General features: G+C 39.0%; 1 protein-coding gene and 1 pseudogene across 3 annotated transcripts in view; one reads left to right on the plus strand and one right to left on the minus strand.

Annotated features, from left to right (window-relative positions):
- Positions 1-5,399: 5,399 nt before the first annotated feature.
- The window catches only part of REEP3 (receptor accessory protein 3), a 103,257-nt gene continuing 91,237 nt past the window's right edge, over positions 5,400-17,419 (minus strand). Inside the window, exons 6-8 of one of the 3 annotated variants that reach the window (XM_025850170.2) lie at positions 15,736-15,883; positions 7,172-7,317; positions 5,400-6,473 (exon numbers count right to left, since the gene is read on the minus strand). In XM_025850170.2, the coding sequence (XP_025705955.1) occupies positions 6,417-6,473; positions 7,172-7,317; positions 15,736-15,883 (351 nt within the window). In that variant the 3' untranslated portion in view covers positions 5,400-6,416. Of the gene's footprint in view, positions 6,474-7,162; positions 7,318-14,399; positions 15,640-15,681; positions 15,884-17,419 lie in introns of those variants that run through there. The other 2 variants (XM_025850168.2, XM_073886208.1) reach the window with 2 other exon arrangements.
- On the plus strand, positions 16,842-17,413 carry LOC112807359 (coiled-coil-helix-coiled-coil-helix domain-containing protein 2 pseudogene; annotated as a pseudogene).

Raw genomic sequence — 17,419 nt, forward strand, 5'->3', positions numbered from 1 at the left:
TTAAGAATACTGTGGTGGTTAATTTTATGTGTCAACTAAGTAGGCCATGGCATTCAGACATTTGGTCAATGGTTAGTCTAGATGTTACTGTGAAGGTATTTGTTTAGAGGAGATTAACATTTAGTTAATCAGTAGACTTTGAATAAAGTGTATTACCCTTCATAATGTGGGTGGCCCTCATCCACTTAGTTGAAGGCCTTAAGAGGGACTACCTTGGAACAGAAACATCAACTCTTCCCTGGGTCTGCAGATTTGGGACTTGATAACCTCCACAACTGCATGAGCCAATTCCCTAAAGTAAGTCTCTCTCTCTCCCTCCCTATCTTTCTCTACACACGCGCGTGCGTGCGCACGTGCACACACAATCTATTGGTTCCATTTCTCTGGAGAACTCTAATACAGATAATACTGTTGATTCTTGCCACTACCATGATCTGTTGTTAACACTCAAACTAGGGTAACTTAAAAATTCTGAAGGGGAAAAAAATCTCTGCCTATTATCCCCAATTCTTTCTCAACACTTTGAGATAGTGTCATGTCAAAACACATTATAATTCAGCCAGATACTCTTACCTGGCTCCATCAACTATTCTCACTCACTTTCTTCCCAAATTTAGCATTAAACAATGCTGGGAAGAGAAAAATTTCTCTCCCAAGGCTGATGTGCAAGACCATCTGCCCCTTTTCTTCTCCCTGCTGTCTTCACAACCTTCTCTTTTTGTATTTCCTGAAGACACCGGTTGAAAAGAGAAGAAGCTGTGACAGTTCTATGGGACTCAAGGTTGAGTCACCTTGCAACATTTGTAAGGCTACAAAAAATGTTGTAAGGTCTCAAGAACTTCTGCCTTAAATAAAGGTTATGCTCTGAGTATTCCAGGTGAAAGTTGGAGGGGAAGTGAGTTTAATAGTCAAATTCAGGATTTGGGCATACCTCATTTTATTGTGCTTCACTTAATATTGAGCTTTGCAGATACTACATTTTTTACAAATTAGTTGTGGTAACCCTGCATTGAGTAAGTGTATTCGCACCATTTTTCCAACAGCATTTGCTCAACTTTGTGTTTTTGTGTTAGATTTTGGTGATTCTTGCGATATTTCAAACTCTTCCACCATTACTATATTTGTTATGGAGATCTGTGATCAGTGATTAATGACTAGCATTTTTAAGCAATGTTTTTTAATTAAAGCATGTACATTTTTTTTTAGACATAATGCTGTTGCACATTTAATGGACTACAGTAGAAGGTAAATATAGTCTAACACATTCATCTGCTTTGCTTTATTGCAATACTTGCTTCATTGCAGTGGTCTGGAACCTAACCGGCAATTTCTCCACAGTCTGCCTGTATGTTTTGGACAGAGTCAAAAGTGCTTAGGACTGTATTGGATGTAAGAAGTAAGGAAGAGAAGGAACCAAGGATGATAACCCAAACAAATAAGCAAACAAAAAACCTGCTCTGAGACAGACCAAATAAATTATTCAATAACCTAGAAGAAATCCCAGCATAAATCCACCTCAAATAATCCATTTTTTTTTTTAAAAAGCAAGAATTATTGCTTTTTGTTATGCTATCCCACTTGAATCCAGGCATTGTTGCTCTATACAGCAGGCACTCAAGGAGTATTTCTACATGAAAATAATTGATGCTACTCTGATTTGCACACGATGCCAAAATACCGTATTTTCTTTCCCTTTTGCCTTTAATCTGGGTTTGCCAGATGAACTAAGGCTAAGCTTGGAGATTTTCCTGCTTCTGCCCAGCAGTCTTTTAGTATCCTACACACATAGACAGTTATCAATCTTGTGCTTTAAAATTTCAGTTCAGGGTGCCTGGGTGGCTCAGTTGGTTAAGCGACTGCCTTCGGCTCAGGTCATGATCCTTGGAGTCCCAGGATCGAGTCCCGCATTGGCTCCCTGCTCAGCAGGGAGTCTGCCTCTCCCTCTGACCTCCTTCCCTCTCATGCTCTCTCTCTACCATTCTCTCTCTAATAAATAAATAAAAAATCTTAAAAAAAAATAAAATTTCAGTTCAAAGCATTATCTTATAAAAAGCAATTTAAAAAACACTACCAAAACCAGACCCTAAGGAGAGTGTTTCAAGGCTAGAATACTGATGGAGAGGTAAAAGGGAGGGAATGTTTTCCATGGAACAATGGATCGGTCTATGACAAGATTTTTGTTCCATGAATCTATTTCTTAAGAACGATGAACCACTTAAAGGGAGAATAAAACACTGGGGAAAATGCTGCAATTCATATATCCATTGTGTGCTTTTGAATTTTTATTTAGGTTTCTAACTTCTTTGGATCATCACAAGGATATACCTCCTAATAAAGATGAAAACATAACTCCATTTGGAAATACTTTAACACATTATATAGCATAATGAAGTAACACAAAAAAACTTTTTTAAACATAGGATTTCTCTCTAAAACTTAAATGTGAGGCAGACAGACGTCTGACTTTAAAACAGATGGGACCCCAGAACATTCCCAGGATACATAAAACTGAATTCTGTGTTATATTTTATGTCTGAGACAGCTAACCAATACAAATTGATGGCTAGGGTTTCTGTACTAATTTTTTTTATATCTTCCCATTCCAACATCCAAATTTGACAATTCAGTGTTTCTTTTGTAATTCTATGACCATTCCAGAATGTATATGATTTTTTAATAATTTGCTCTGTGATTTGGAATCTTAAGTGTGTGGATATGTTATCTATTATGTAATATGTACATAATACTATATACATACTCCATAATAAATAATATAAATTTATAGAACCCAACATAGGTACTCTGACCTCTGACACACAAAAATACAAGTTGTCACTAATAAAATGAGTTTATTTTATATTAAAGTTTTCAAAAAACACATTTGTAAAATTACCCCCATACTAGGCCTCAAGAGAGCCTTTACAAAGAGTTTAAAAAATTACAAAACAGCTTTCTCTGAACTATGAAAGTACACAGATTTAAGAGGTGTTAGAGGAGAAAATGTTAATTCATGGTCAATTTTTAAAAAGTTAATATACAACAAATCTGTAGGATACTACTAGAAGATTAAATCTTTAACCATTTAGAGGAAAAAGCTGTATTTTTCTTTTGGAAAGTTTTACTCTTAAATGATGTTTACTAAGAAATATACACTGCATACCACAGTAACAATGATCTCAAAATTGCCTAATTGCTTTGCAAATGAATCAGCCTATAGGAACACGTAGGAAACTGCTTGTCGATACATATTAACTCTTTAATTTTCCTGATAAAAGAAAACCAAAATAAAAATTTAGTCCATTCCAATTAAACATACAAATTACTCATATTTAACAGGAAATAGCATTGGATTATTTTTAACACAAAAGTTCAAGTATTACAGAAGCTCAAACTGTTATTTCAAAAAAGGAAACGAAAGAAGACATATTTATCTAACCAGTGTTTTACAGAAATTTGGAATATTTACATATTTTATAACACTGTAGGAATCTTTGGTGGTGACATATGGATTCAATTCCCTGAAAACACGTTAATAATTTTGTTCCATCAATCTGTGTAGTCAAGTATTTATAATCAGTAATGCTGGCAGTTACCACTTTCTAGCCAAATCCACATACATAGAGTGAACTGTGTGGAGGGAATCTTGTGCGGGACCTATGTGGGTTTACATAATTAACTACTTAGCAATAAGAGTTACTTCTGGTTCGTTTTTTTATCCCAGAAAAAACATGGTAAACTAAAGAATAGATCAACTGTCACTTCCAAACAAACTCGGGAAACAGTTAATATTAATGCACAAGCTGAATGAATATATAATAAAACAAAACACCGGCTACAATTTCTGCATAAACTTTAACAGCTACCATTATATCGCCTTAAATAGGCTTGTGCAGCATCTGATGCCCCTTCACCAAATGGTGGCGTTGGGAAAACAAGGCACTGTGGTCGAGAGAGAAATTTACCTCTTTTAAAAGCAGTGGACTCAAAAGCAGAGAAACAAAAACTGACCTGTTCCACCTTAAAAGAGACAAAGATTTATAAGCTTATCACACAAAGTTCCAAGGAAAGGGCATGCTAAAACACACACAAGAGAAAAGCAGCAAAATGTCAGAAATGTAAGGAAAGGAAAGAAAGGAATGATGGAACAGCAAAGTGACATCCACTGTGTATAAGGATATAACAGTAGAAACAGATCAGAGGAAGCACCGTGTGCATGTGGAGAGATGTAATGAGAAAGAAGGACATGCATTACCCCTTTGCGACCTGTGGTGTCTTATTTGTGGAGAGGGATAGATAATGCCTCCAATTTAGAACAGTATTTATGAATTTACTATAATTAAGGAATAGGTTTAATACTCAGATCAGACTTAGAAAAGATAAAATGGAGCAGAACAGCCTGCACAGGTAATGTTTTTAGATAGAGTCACATGACTTTGCCAGGCTACTTGAGATGACACTGCCTTTGGGCAGGAAAGACACATACGGTGTAGCATTTGTATTAATAAGTCTGGTACGAGGCAATATAAATAAAACTCCCTTCCAAGCATTTATAATCAGAATCCCTAGGAATTTTGAACACAAAAGAGTTTTTCTTGAAACTCAAAGGCTACAAATTAGTCAACGTAAAGTAGATGAAGATATTCATAGAATTAAACTTTTGGAGACAAGAAGTTGAGCGAATTTTTTGATGTTATGTATTAAGAATGTGAGATAGTCCAGAAAATGTTTTGAGACTTGTATCAAGAGCAATGTATTAATTAAACTAAGGTACTCTTAAATAAACATTCTGTTCTCTGCCAACATTCTGAGGAGGTCCTGAATATACATTGCCAGCTGGTTTCGTTTCTTAAAAAGGTAGAGAAGTCAAAGATCTCATAAATCTCGCTCACTGCTTTTTCTTTTTGACAAACAGAACAGTCAAAGTAAATTATCTGAATTAACTGTACAAATTTGACTACGGATCATTAAAACCACCACCAGAAATAGAGACTTCAGAATGCATAGTTATCAATGCCACCTAAAAAAGCCTCCATGTTCCGTAATTCAAAATATCTTGGATTAAAAAAATATTTTTCTAATATCTATTCTAGTAGCTTCTAGTACATAAGATTAACATCTGTATTTTGCATTGGGACCTATCTTCAGGGAACGAACTCAGCTAGAAGACGGGAAATTTAAATGATTCTAGTCAATATAGATTTATATATATATTTTTTTAAGATTTTATTTATTTATTCATGAGAGACAGAGGAGGAGAGAGAGAGAGAGAGAGAGCAGAGGGAGAAGCAGGCTCCCAAGGAGCAGGGAGCCCGATGTGGGACTCGATCCCAGGACCCTGGGATCATGACCTGAGCTGAAGGCAGACGCTTAACCATCTGAGCCACCCAGGCGCCCTAGTCAATATAGATTTATAAATCAGCAGCACATATCAGTGCTAGGCTTGTGAATGGACCAACTGTTGGGTAACTTCATGACCCTGTTTCACAAAAACTGCTCTTTTTAAATGCTGAAAACGTAACCAGTGTTAACAGAACATGCTAAGTTCAACTATGATGTATGGAAAACTGGTTGATGTTCAAAACAGCTTCTCATCCACAGTGGAGAGAGTTAAAAATAGTTAAAGTTGAACAATGAGCTGTATTTTCATATTATTAGAATCTAATGAATTTAACAAATGAAACCCACAGGAAAAGAGATGACGAAATTCAAGGCATAAATGTGACATGTCGGGATGTGACAAATTAACAATAAAGATAGTGTTAATAAAACTTAAATGTACAGTCGCAAATAAGTAAACAATTTTCAAGTGTGCAAAACTAGTCAGGAATAAAAAGTGCTACGTGGAGACCTGGCTTTGAAATACTTGTTTCGAAAACTTTCAGTTGATGGTGGAAAAACCAGAAAGTATTAAAAAAGTAAAAATTTAAAGAATATATAAAACATGCTGTATCTTACATTATGCCCCTGTCCTATCACTGCTGGATCAGAGGCCTATTTAATTACTATCCTCATGTGATAGACAGAATATAAACGGAGGTAAACACAAATACAATAGCGCAAAGGCTGATGTATCTTAAACTGTAAAGACTCTTTTCAAGTATACTGTGGGTTTGTGTTTCATCTTAATATCCCAGGCACTCAATGTTGTTGAGCAATTTGAAAACAGATAACACAATTTTCTATTATTTCTGAGATATATATACATATACATAAATAAGCTTTGTATAACTACCTTTAGTAGTCAGGACATGGAAGTAATGGTGAAAGAAATAAAAGCTATTTAAATTGATGAAAATAAGCCTGATCACCGCCACAATTTAAAGTATTATTTTAATGTGTAAATCCTGAATGAATAATGTTAGAAAAAAGGCAACATATTAGTGTAATTTGTCTTGGGATTCTTGAAGTGCAGATGACTAAAAATACACCTGTGGTCTCTTCTTCACTTTGTATTTTAGTGATCCGTATCGTACCTGAAGAGAGAAATGTGTCATTACTACAAATCAGATGATTACTTTTGAACTTAGATAGAACTGAATAGTTCATAATCATAGTAATAATTTTTTGACTTTTCTAATATAAAGAATCAGTTATCCTAGAAATGTGCTTCCAAACTCAGAAGACATCGCTGCCGATGTACTCAAAAACGGAGCTGGCACTGTGTTGGATATATGCTGCAAGTCATTATCACTAATAACAAATAAAAACATTAACTGTTGTTAGTTCTGCTCTGCCTGGTATGCCAATGGTGCCCAATGATCGGAGGCCAGAGGCAGACTGGATTCCTCCACTGCTTTCTGGACGCAAAGACAATATATTATTATGGATAAACTTCTACTTAATCCTCATACAGGGTTGGTTCAAAGCAGAACTACGTAGTTATTTTTGTTAGTTGCTCTCTTTGCTTACGTGTAGGGCTGACACTGGGTGCTCGTGACTACCCTATGACTTGCTCTAGGAGAATACCATTTTCTACTCACAGGGGAAGCAGGGATTTACCATTTTGTAAATGTCCAGAGATCCTAATATATCCAATCTGAATAAAGAATTTTAAATGTAACTGCTGATCTCCCCCTCTGTTCTTCCCTTATGGATCATTAGTATCCTGAGTGATAATGCAGCAAGGAAAGGAAGAGGAATCATTAGCAAGACAACTCTGTACCTGACTAACCTCTCTGCGGCCTTTCACGGTTTTCACAGATTTCATGCTTTGCGATCTTCGAAGCCCTTTGTGTGTTAACATCTCATCATCTGAATACGGCCCCTCCGCTTCTTCATCAGTTTTCTCATCTCCGTCTTTCAGTGGAATTCCATAACCTAAACGAGTCATCAAAACCAGCATGTTTTGGTGAAAGGACAGTGCTCCGTCTGAGTGCACTTCTCTGCATGGTTTGCATGCGCCTCCTCACTCCTCTCCCTTCCTCCTCTGCAATGTGCTCCCTGCCCTTTGTCATCAATCTCTGCCCCGCACACTATTCTAGATGAAGCTCATCATTCATTGCTTCCAGGAAGTTGCCCCTGACCACTCCTATTTTTACTATGCGTTTTTCAGAATAATTCAAAATAACTTATTTTTGAGTAGGTAACATCTTGTTCGAAACTCAAAGAATATAAGCAGGTATATATTGAGACAGAGCTCTTCATGAACTCTCAACAATCTAAGCAATTTTGTGTTTTATTGTGTTTGTCATTTGTGCCTTTGACTTTAATGAGAAATGAAGGGTTTCTGCCCACCATGAGTCAAAACTTTTGTCGAGATTGGGAACGGGAGGGTGAAATTAAGGAGTCAAATAATACCCGAAGGGGCTGGCACTTTGGATGAGATAAGTTCACCGGGGGCAGGTGATGGAGATGTTAAGCCAACACTGTTGCAGCTGCTGAGATACAGCCCAGCTGGACGGCCTGCAGTAATTAGAAACACCACGGGCTGCGATGACAGATGTTAGTCAAAGGAAAGAGCCAGCCTCAGGAAGGCAGCACGAGACCATGTGGGTATGCTAACAGGCTGCTCTGTGTAGCTCCAGAAGACTTAACATTGGCCAATCTGCAAACATCCAGGTAGTCAGGCTGGTTACTGTCAGGGAGTCTGACAGCATTCCGACGCCGGGCCGGGATTCACAGATGAGAACACTCCCATACCTAAAGCCGTGGTTCTCAAGCTTGGTAGAGTTTATTAGTAAAGACTGATTAGCACACAGTAAGAGTCACCTATTGAACTTGCTAATACAAAGACTGCTGGGCCGAGGGTGGAGCTGAGAATCTACATCTCTAACAAGTCCCTAGGTGATGCTGATGCCCTGGTGCAGGGCCTGCATTTTTGAGAGCCCCCATCTGAATGGAGCAACACAGGGGCCCAAGTCTATAGCAAACCAGAGTGCTAGAAAGATAAGCAGTCAGTTATAAAGACGAGGGTGAGGTTAGGTCACACGGCCCCATTAGGTTTCAAATTTTCCTTTCATAAGGATAAGGAGCATAAATATCTAAATCCTCAGGTGAGGAAAAAAGGAGTTTTCCCACGTTCAGGAGAGGGCAAGGGATGGACTCCTTGCACGTGAAGAAAGACATACTGACTAAATGTTTATTAATCTGCTCTCCCAGGCCATGAATAACTTGAGACTCACGAAACAAACCATGAAGAGTTATGAATAAGCTTCTCGGTCTCATAATAAGATACACACCTTTAATTACATATTATGCAAGTACAATTTTATGCTGCCAGACTTCCAGGCTAAAAATTGGAAGGATTTGGGAGTAGAATCTGTCATAACTTAGGCCATGATGCTTTGTTCTCCTGCCTCAGTCCAAGGAATTGTGTTCTAGGTAGGAGAGAGCCCCTGCCGGGGCCTAGGGCAGGGGGGAGCGGCACTGTTTGCTGCAAGAAGGCGAGTGTGGCCCAGAGAGGGGCTGGGTCAGTGGTCCTGGCAGGAAGCTCCTGATACAGTATTAAGTGGAAAAAAAATGTACATACAGAAACAGAGGAAAAACGACAATGAAACCATAAGACCTCTTGAAAGTGGGCTTTTAGGTGATTTTAAATTTCTTATTTTTTAAAAAAATTTGCCCAGTTTTATTAGTTAAAAATTGTATTATTTTTATAATTGGGGAAAATAAGCCAGAAAAAAATTGTTTTTAGGTTGGCACTTCTAGATTTTTCTCTATCGCTGTTGCTTCCACAATATTCCCGACCCCAATAAAACTAAGGTAAAACACAGAAGGAGGACTCAAGGAAAGAGTCAGAAAGGAAGCAACTGTGACCAGAAAGTTCTCTAAGGTCAAAGATGAAGCATAAGACTACAGGTCAACAAACATGGCCTTGCTATTTTAATCGCCCCTCACTTTATGAATATGATTAGGAATTGGAAATTCATTCAAAAGAGGATTATATATATATTTTATTCTTTCTTTGTTTCCTAATTTCAGGTAATAAATCTTTTTAGCTTTCTAATTATGGTTTCAGAGAAAGTGATGGATTGATTCATTATTCTACAAATATTCGAAAGATTCTATGTGTTTGGCAGTGTGCTAAATTATGGGGGATACAATGATGAAAAAGACACAACTGTCATTTTTTTACATAAAGAAACTTATAGTCCAATAGGAGAACCAGACTTGAATGGGCATTACTGCAACAGATGCTATAAATCGAAGATAAGGATGAGGTACTATGGGAGCCCACAGTGAGAGAATTAACTCAGCCTGGGGGTGGGGGAAAGTAGGCTGTGAGAGAGGACTTCTTGTAGGAGGTGGTGGCTAACCTCTGAAGGCTCATGATTCTCTATAGCTAGCACATGATGCAGTGGGAGAACAAGGCAGGGGAGCTAATACACCACATGCTCCTGAGGTTGAACTCCATCAGAGAGCAATGTGGGGGGCCACTGAAGCATTTCAAGCAGAAGGGTGACATGATTACATGTGGGGTCTTTCAAAGATTCTTTTTGAATCTTTTTTGGAATGCACTTTGGGGAATGAATTAAGTGGATGAAGGCTGGAAGCAGGGAGGTTAACTGCAGTATGGCAGGTCAGAAATGATGGGGTCCAGGGAGCAAAGACCGAGACAGTAGCCAAATCGGGGATCTATTAGAAGATGAAACTGACAAGTTTAACTTAGCAATTTATTCAACCAAACTGTGAATCAAAAAGAGAGGAGTCAAGTCAAATACCTTCACTAAAACATGCATCTTCTATTCCACTTCAGAACCGGGAAATGAGTACCTATGAACATTCTGCTGTGAGTGGTGGAAATGTTAATCCAAGTTGTCCAAGGACTCAGAAGTGTTGGGGGCAGGAAGGAGAGCCGAGACGACGAGGGAAGCCCAGATTTGGGTGCCATCCCGGAGCAGGCCCTCGGCGAGTGGGCTGAGGGCTCCACGGGACTGCCAGGCCCGGGCAAAGTGCAGCCGCTGCCGCCATTCAAAGTGGTGCTCAGGTCGACTGCTTTACATCACTGATCTACACTGGACAGAGCCCTCGCACGCAGATTCCCGAGGAGCAGTGACTGGGGACCCAAGGCTGGGGAGCCTGTATGACCCTGGGCGCTCGCTCCACTTTAGGAAACGGACCCGGGATTCACACAGCTCCTCCATCTTAGAGTTGGTATAGTTTAAGTTTCCCCCCTTATAGTGATAATAAAAGCCAACATTAATCCAGTACTTAGCAACCCACCGCTTTAAGCGGTTTCTACATATGAATCTAAGTGTGAAATCACAGGAAGTTTGACCTGGAAGAAGGCCTGGACCTATGTTAGTATAGGGGAGGGCTCGACCACCTATGAGCCGTGAGACCCAGAGTGAGTCTTGCCTCTCTGCAGGCCTGTTTTCTCGTACGGTAAGGGGGTGAGACAGATGAGAGGATGAACGCCAACTCTGACCCAGTCGAGCTGTGCGGGGCATTATGTTGAGGGGGCCTGTGAGCCAGGGTGGGAAAGTGCCACAGTCCTTCAGCAATGGCTGCCACCGTGGGCACGCGAGCAGGCAGCAGGCAGGACACCCGTTCGCCATCTTTGACTAAAGCATCGCTAAGGTTGCTACCTGCTCAAATTATTGGAATTCCTAGCTCCAGCCCAACCGTACCACGAAGTGTAGCCTTTTTATAAACGAAAAAGAGAACCTTGGATACCTCGTTTCTGTCACTGACTATGTAGTTAGCCCCTGATAGGTATTTTAATCTCCTTATGCCTGTTTAATCATCTAAAAAATTAGGGATGCCTGGGTGGCTCAGTCATTAAGCGTCTGCCTTCGGCTCAAGTCATGATCTCAAGGTCCTGGAATCGAGCCTCATCACATCGGGCTCCCTGCTCCGCGGGAAGCCTGCTTCTCCCTTTCCCTCTGCCTGCCACTCCCCCTGCTTGTGCTGTCAAATAAATAAATAAAATCTTAAAAAAAATAAAAATGAAATACTTAAACTGTGTAGTCATCTTAAAGATTAAATAAATATGTAAAGCACCTAAAGCAAAACAAAAAATATATGCTTTCTTTCTTTATTTACTGGTATTGAAACAGAATATTGGGCCACTTTTAAGTGATATGGGAGCAGCAGTATCTTTGCAGAAAAAATATTCCCACTTATCACAATGTGGTGTTCTTTCAAGGAATGTGAACATCATGTTCAAGGCTCCTATTTTCTTATAAAGAAGGATTTGGAGGGAGCTCTTTTTGCCATAGTGACAACATGCAGACTTAAATATTTCATCAAAGTAGGACTTCTCTTGACTACTTAACCTCAAACCACTCAGAGCAGGCCATGATGAGTTTTCAAAATGGATTCAAATTTCCAGATATTTGAGTTTGCTTGTGGGAACAAGCAGAGCATCTGAGGTAAATGTATTGATCACATGAAGCAGTAAACAGTTTGCAATGTGGATGCAATTACCACACTGAAAAACTTACTATTTTTTCTTGAGGAATTCTGTAAGTAAGTGAAATAAAAAATAATTCATGACATAAAAAAATGAGTACCTTATTTTTCAAAAAGAAGAGTACTGTTCTGATTTTGAAAATAGGTTGATTAAAAAAAAAATCACTGAAGTCCCATACTCAGAACTGGAACACTGTTGATAATTTAGCAATACCCTTCCAGACTCTTCCCTATGTATACACATTTGAAAATTCAAATGTATTAATGCATTTCATCTATTTATTGTGTCTATACACAGCATAACACATTGTTTTGTTATTGTTTATTTCCCCATGATCTGGATATGTTTTCATGTCAGCAAGTATGGACTGACAGTATGAATTTTCATGGTTAATAAACCACGCTTCTGCTTAACCATTTTTCTTAGGCATTTGGTTTGTTCCAGAATTTTGTTACTATAAACAATGAGATGAACGTTCTTGTACATACATCTTTGAACACTTGTCTGATTATTTCTCTATGACATAGTCCTAGAAGTTTTTTGCTGAGTTAAAGGAAATAAATTTTGATAATTATTGCCAGATTATCATAAAAAAGGATTATTCCACTTAAATCTCTTAAAAAGTGAGTGTGTGTTTCCCAACATGCTTGCTGTGGTGATTTTAGAACATGTCCACAAATTCTGACACTTTTCTCCTCCTCCCTTGTATCTTTTTTTTTACATTTTTTTTTACATCCAACATGGGGCTTGAACTCACGATCCCGAGATCAAGAGCTGCATGCTCCACCAACTGAGCCAGCCAGGCGCCCCTCCTCTTCCCTTAAATCTAGAGGATGTGTGTAGGTACCTGTCTTAATAAACTACCCTAAGGCAGAAGTGATACTGTCTGATTCCTGCCACTTCTCTTGGAAGACTGGCTCTGGGACCTTTTAGCTTCCAGGTAAGAAGCCCCAAAGCTCTGAGACAGCACATAGAGAGACGCAGGGAAGGAGAGGCCAGAGAGGCCCCGCCTCTTTGAGCCATCCTCTGTGTGACTCTTCACAGCTAACATACCGGCCATGTGAGTGAAGAAGCCTTTGACATTATGACTCCAGCCCTAGGTGCTGTCTCCCTGTGGCTGCATTAAGATCCTGAGCAGCAACTGCCTGCCTGAGCCCAGTCGCCCCCAGATTCAGGAGCAAAATAAAATGACTGTGACTTTTTTTAAGGCCACTGTTTGTAGTTCGTTATACAGAAATAGAGTACTAGAATAGTTACCAACACAGAACAGTGCTAATTAAAAAAATCCTTTTGCCAATCTGGTGAGCAAAAATTACTATGATTACCATTTTAATTTACTGTTTCTTTGTGAGGCTGAGTGTCTTTTTCATGTATTAATTGGTCAGCTGTATTCTTTGGTAGATTTAACAATAATTGGCTTGTAAGAATTCTTTGTATGGTTAAAATCTGAGCCCTTTGCCTGTATCAGATGAGAATATTTCTCCTAGTTTGTTTTCTTACGGCATGGAATATTTTCCCCTTATATGTTATACATTTTTTTTATATAGAAAAATCTCTCAAGGTTTTCCTTTATGTCTTCTAGTTTTGATGTCATGCTTAAGAAGTCCGGCATATCCTAAGGGTATATAGTCAGGAATGTCCCACTGTATTATGGTTCAGTGTCTTACATGTACATCTTAACCTTTTAGGTATTTTGATGAAGGGCTTGAGACAGAGGTGTAACTTCATTCCCTACCCCATCTTCTAAGTCTAGCAATTATTCTGATACCCTTATTTATCTGCCTTTCTCCCACCGACCTGAAGGGCATCATCCTCATTCGATAAACTTCCATGTATATCTGGACTTGTGTTTACATAGACCATCTATAATTATCTTCTCTTCAACTATTCCTGTCCTGGAACCTTACTACTTTTTAAAAATATTTTTGGGCGCCTGGGTGGCTCAGTTGGTTAAGTGACTGCCTTCAGCTCAGGTCATGATCCTGGAGTCCCGGGATCGAGTCCCACATCGGGCCCCCTGCTCAGCAGGGAGTCTGCTTCTCCCTCTGACCCTCCCCCCTCTCATGCTCTCTCTCTCATTCTCTCTCTCAAATAAATAAAATCTTTAAAAAAAATATTTTTGAGAGAGAATGTTTTTGTTAAATTTCTTCCTTAGGGAAGAAAAGCTCAGAATATATACCATTCTGTAGGAAACTTGGAACTTGGGCAAAGTAATGCATATTAAAATTTTAATTTCATAACTGAACAAGTCCCTTTTTTTGTACTGCTACTACTTACTTCATATCTCTCTAATCTTCAGTTATTTTAATTTTCATGGCTTAAAATTTAACAGAAGAACTAAATAGCACCTTACTATCTTAAAATAGTCACATCATTTTAAGTTTAATAGATGAATATCATAAAGATAGCTATGGATTTTCATATTTATAATCATCTTTTCATTTAAATATCAGAATACCATTCTTAGCCAATTCTAAAGTATAATTACTCATAAACCGCTGGTAAAGGACTCAGATAACTGGTCCAAATTCAGCAAAATATATACAGCAGACCCCATAATCAAAATCAGTATACCTAATTTTTAAACGTATATTAAGAAAATGCCTATATTGGAAACTACTTTTATACCGTTAATGTATTGAGGATAATGGTTCAAAGTTCAGTGGTTCTCATTCTTAAAGATATTACTACCTTAATCAATGGCCAATGCTTAATTACTACCTCTTACGTAGCAGCCACCCACTTTGTAAAGTTATTCATTCTAGAGAGAACTCAGAAGAAAGTTCATTATTTTTTCTATATAGGAAGGAACTATTATTTTACTTCTCAAATTGGTTTCAATATAAAGGACGATTTTTAACCTCCCTCAAAAGAAAACTACTTAAAAAAAAATTGAATAGCCTTGTATCTTATGGACTTACCAATATATTAATAAGAAATGTTGTGAAGATCTTAATTTTTAGCTGAGCCTTGAACTAAAACTTTCTTACATGTGATAAAATGACTAAGGAGCCATGACTTTTTATTTATGTGTATATATGTATTTTTTAAGATTTTATTTATTTATTTGAGAGACAGATAGTGACAGAGATAGTGAGAGAGTGCACAAGCCGGGAGGAGAGGGAGAATCAGGCTCCTACTGAGCAGGGAGCCCAACGTGGGGCTCGATCCCAGGACCCTGGGATCATGACGTGAGTTGAAGGCAGACGCTTAACCGACTGAGCCACCCAGGCGGCCCTATGTATATTTCTAAGATCAGATAATTTGTTGAAGTTTTAGAACATATCACCTCTGCCATGCTCCTAATTTGCATTAGAAATACCTACAAGTTAGTTCTTGAATGAGAATATGTTATTCCAACATATTTCCTATTGCAGTAATCCTATTTACAAACGGAGTCATCCTTTGTCGCCCACTTCAAACATTTTATCTTGAGTCAATATCCTTATTTGTTCATGGCATTTACAGTAAAGAGTGTTTAAAAAAAAATAGTAAAGAGTGACTCCTTAGATGTCACTACACAGTTTGAGTTGAAAGAGGACTAATCACTCGTGCCAATGGTGGGGATGTGGGCATGGCCACACCGAAGGTTTCTAAAAACTCATGATGGCACGAGAGGCTACTGTTACTTTCTTAGTTAGATGATCTCTAGTCAACAAAAGGCAAGCATTAACTTTAGAGAAAACTGAGAGAAACACAACTCCAGTTAAGTGTAAATTCACAAACATCAGTGTAAATCGTGTCTACTCAGATTCAGAGTTACCATGTATTATTTTAGTACCCACCTGGACTCAAAATTCGTTACCATGTATTATTTTAGTACCCACCTGGACTCAAAATTCCAATTGTGAAAGAAAAATATATCAAACAAATAAGCACACCTGCTGATTCACCGGAGACTGATTTACTTTTCTTTTTTGTTTCTTGTAGAGGTTGGAATGGTCTTTGTCCCACAGGCTCATCGCCTTGGATAGCTGTTAGATCATGCATACTAAAACTTCGTAAACGTTCGGTTATTGCTCCTTGGCTCTATTTAACAGAGAAGTGAAAGATCCGAGAAAAAAAAAAGACTTTAAAATATTTCATATGCTTACATTTAAATTTCTCCCAACATTTTATCATGTGGCTGACTGATTTTATGAAATTTTCAGAAAAGTTGGAAGAATAGCACAGTGAACAGCCCTAGATTGTTTATAGTTTGCTTTATTTTCTTTATCACACATCTACCATCTAACCATCCATCAACCCACTTTTAAAATGCATTTCAAAGTAAGTTCTAGACATCAGTACATTGCACTCCCAACATTTCAGCTTTGTAATTTGTTTTAAATGTAAAAAAAAAAAAAATGTATGACGAGTGTACCCTCTGAGTAGACAGCATCCGTGTTTTGCTCTCTCCTAAAACTGGCACTTTGGGGCTTACAATTTAGACGTTTTTAATTTAAAATTTTTTTAAAGATTTTATTTATTTATTTGACAGAGAGAGAGAGAGAGAGAGAGCGCACAAGCAGGGGGAGAAGCAGGCTCCCCATAGAGCAGGGGGAGCCCGATGTGGAACTCGATCCCAGGACCCCAGGATCATGACCTGAACTGAAGGCAGTTACTTAATTGAGCAACCCTGTGCCCGATTTAGAAGTTTTTAAGGTAAAAGACATACTGTTTTAATTTTTTTTAGATTTTATTTATTTATTTTATTTGAGAGAGAGAGAGAGAGAAAGAGCATGTGTGGGGGTGGAGGGGCAGAAAGAGAGGGAGGGGGAAGGAATCTCAAGCAGACTCCCTGCTGAGCACAGAGCCAGATGCAGGGCTCGATCTCACAAGCCTAAGATCATGACCTGAGCCGAAACCAAGAACTGGTAGCTTAAGGGACTGAACCACCCAGTCACCCCAAGGACATACTGTTTTAAGATAAGCTAAGTCGGCAGAAGGCGCTGGGGTCTCGGCCGAATCTCGGATTTCTAGACCCTGAGCTGCTCTGCAAGTCACCATGCTGCGTGGAAGTCGGAGCCGCACCTCCCGCATGGCGCCTCCGGCCAGCGGGGCACCTCAGATGAGAGCGGCACCTAGACCAGCGCCAGCAGCTCAGCCTCTGGCAGCGGCTCCACCAGCTGCTGTTGGCTCACCTGCTGCTGTGCCCTGGCAGCCAGGGCTCATGGCCCAGATGGCAACCACTGCTGCTGGCGTGGCTGTGGACTCTGCTGTCGGGCACACGATAGGTCATGCCATCACTGCGGGCTTCAGTGGAGGAGGCAATGCTGAGCCTTCAAGGCCTGACATCACTTACCAGGAGCCTCAGGGAACCCAGCCAGAATACCAGGAGCAGCAGCAGTTTGGCCCATGCCACTATGAGAAGAAACAGTTTCTGGAGTGTGCCCAGAACCAGGGTGACCTGAAGCTTTGTGAAGGTTTCAGCGAGGTGCTGAAACGGTGCAGATTTGCAAATGGATTAGCCTAATCAAGAAGTTCAAATTGAAGATAAGGAAAATCATCTCTCATAACCAAGTTAATTTAGCATAAAAATATAATTGATGGTGAATGGTGAATATATAAAGTGTAAAACCACCA

The sequence above is a fragment of the Callorhinus ursinus genome, unplaced genomic scaffold, assembly GCF_003265705.2.
Source record: "Callorhinus ursinus isolate GAN/ISIS: 27379988/994484 unplaced genomic scaffold, GSC_fseal_2.0 scaffold69, whole genome shotgun sequence".
NCBI lineage: Eukaryota > Metazoa > Chordata > Mammalia > Carnivora > Otariidae > Callorhinus > Callorhinus ursinus.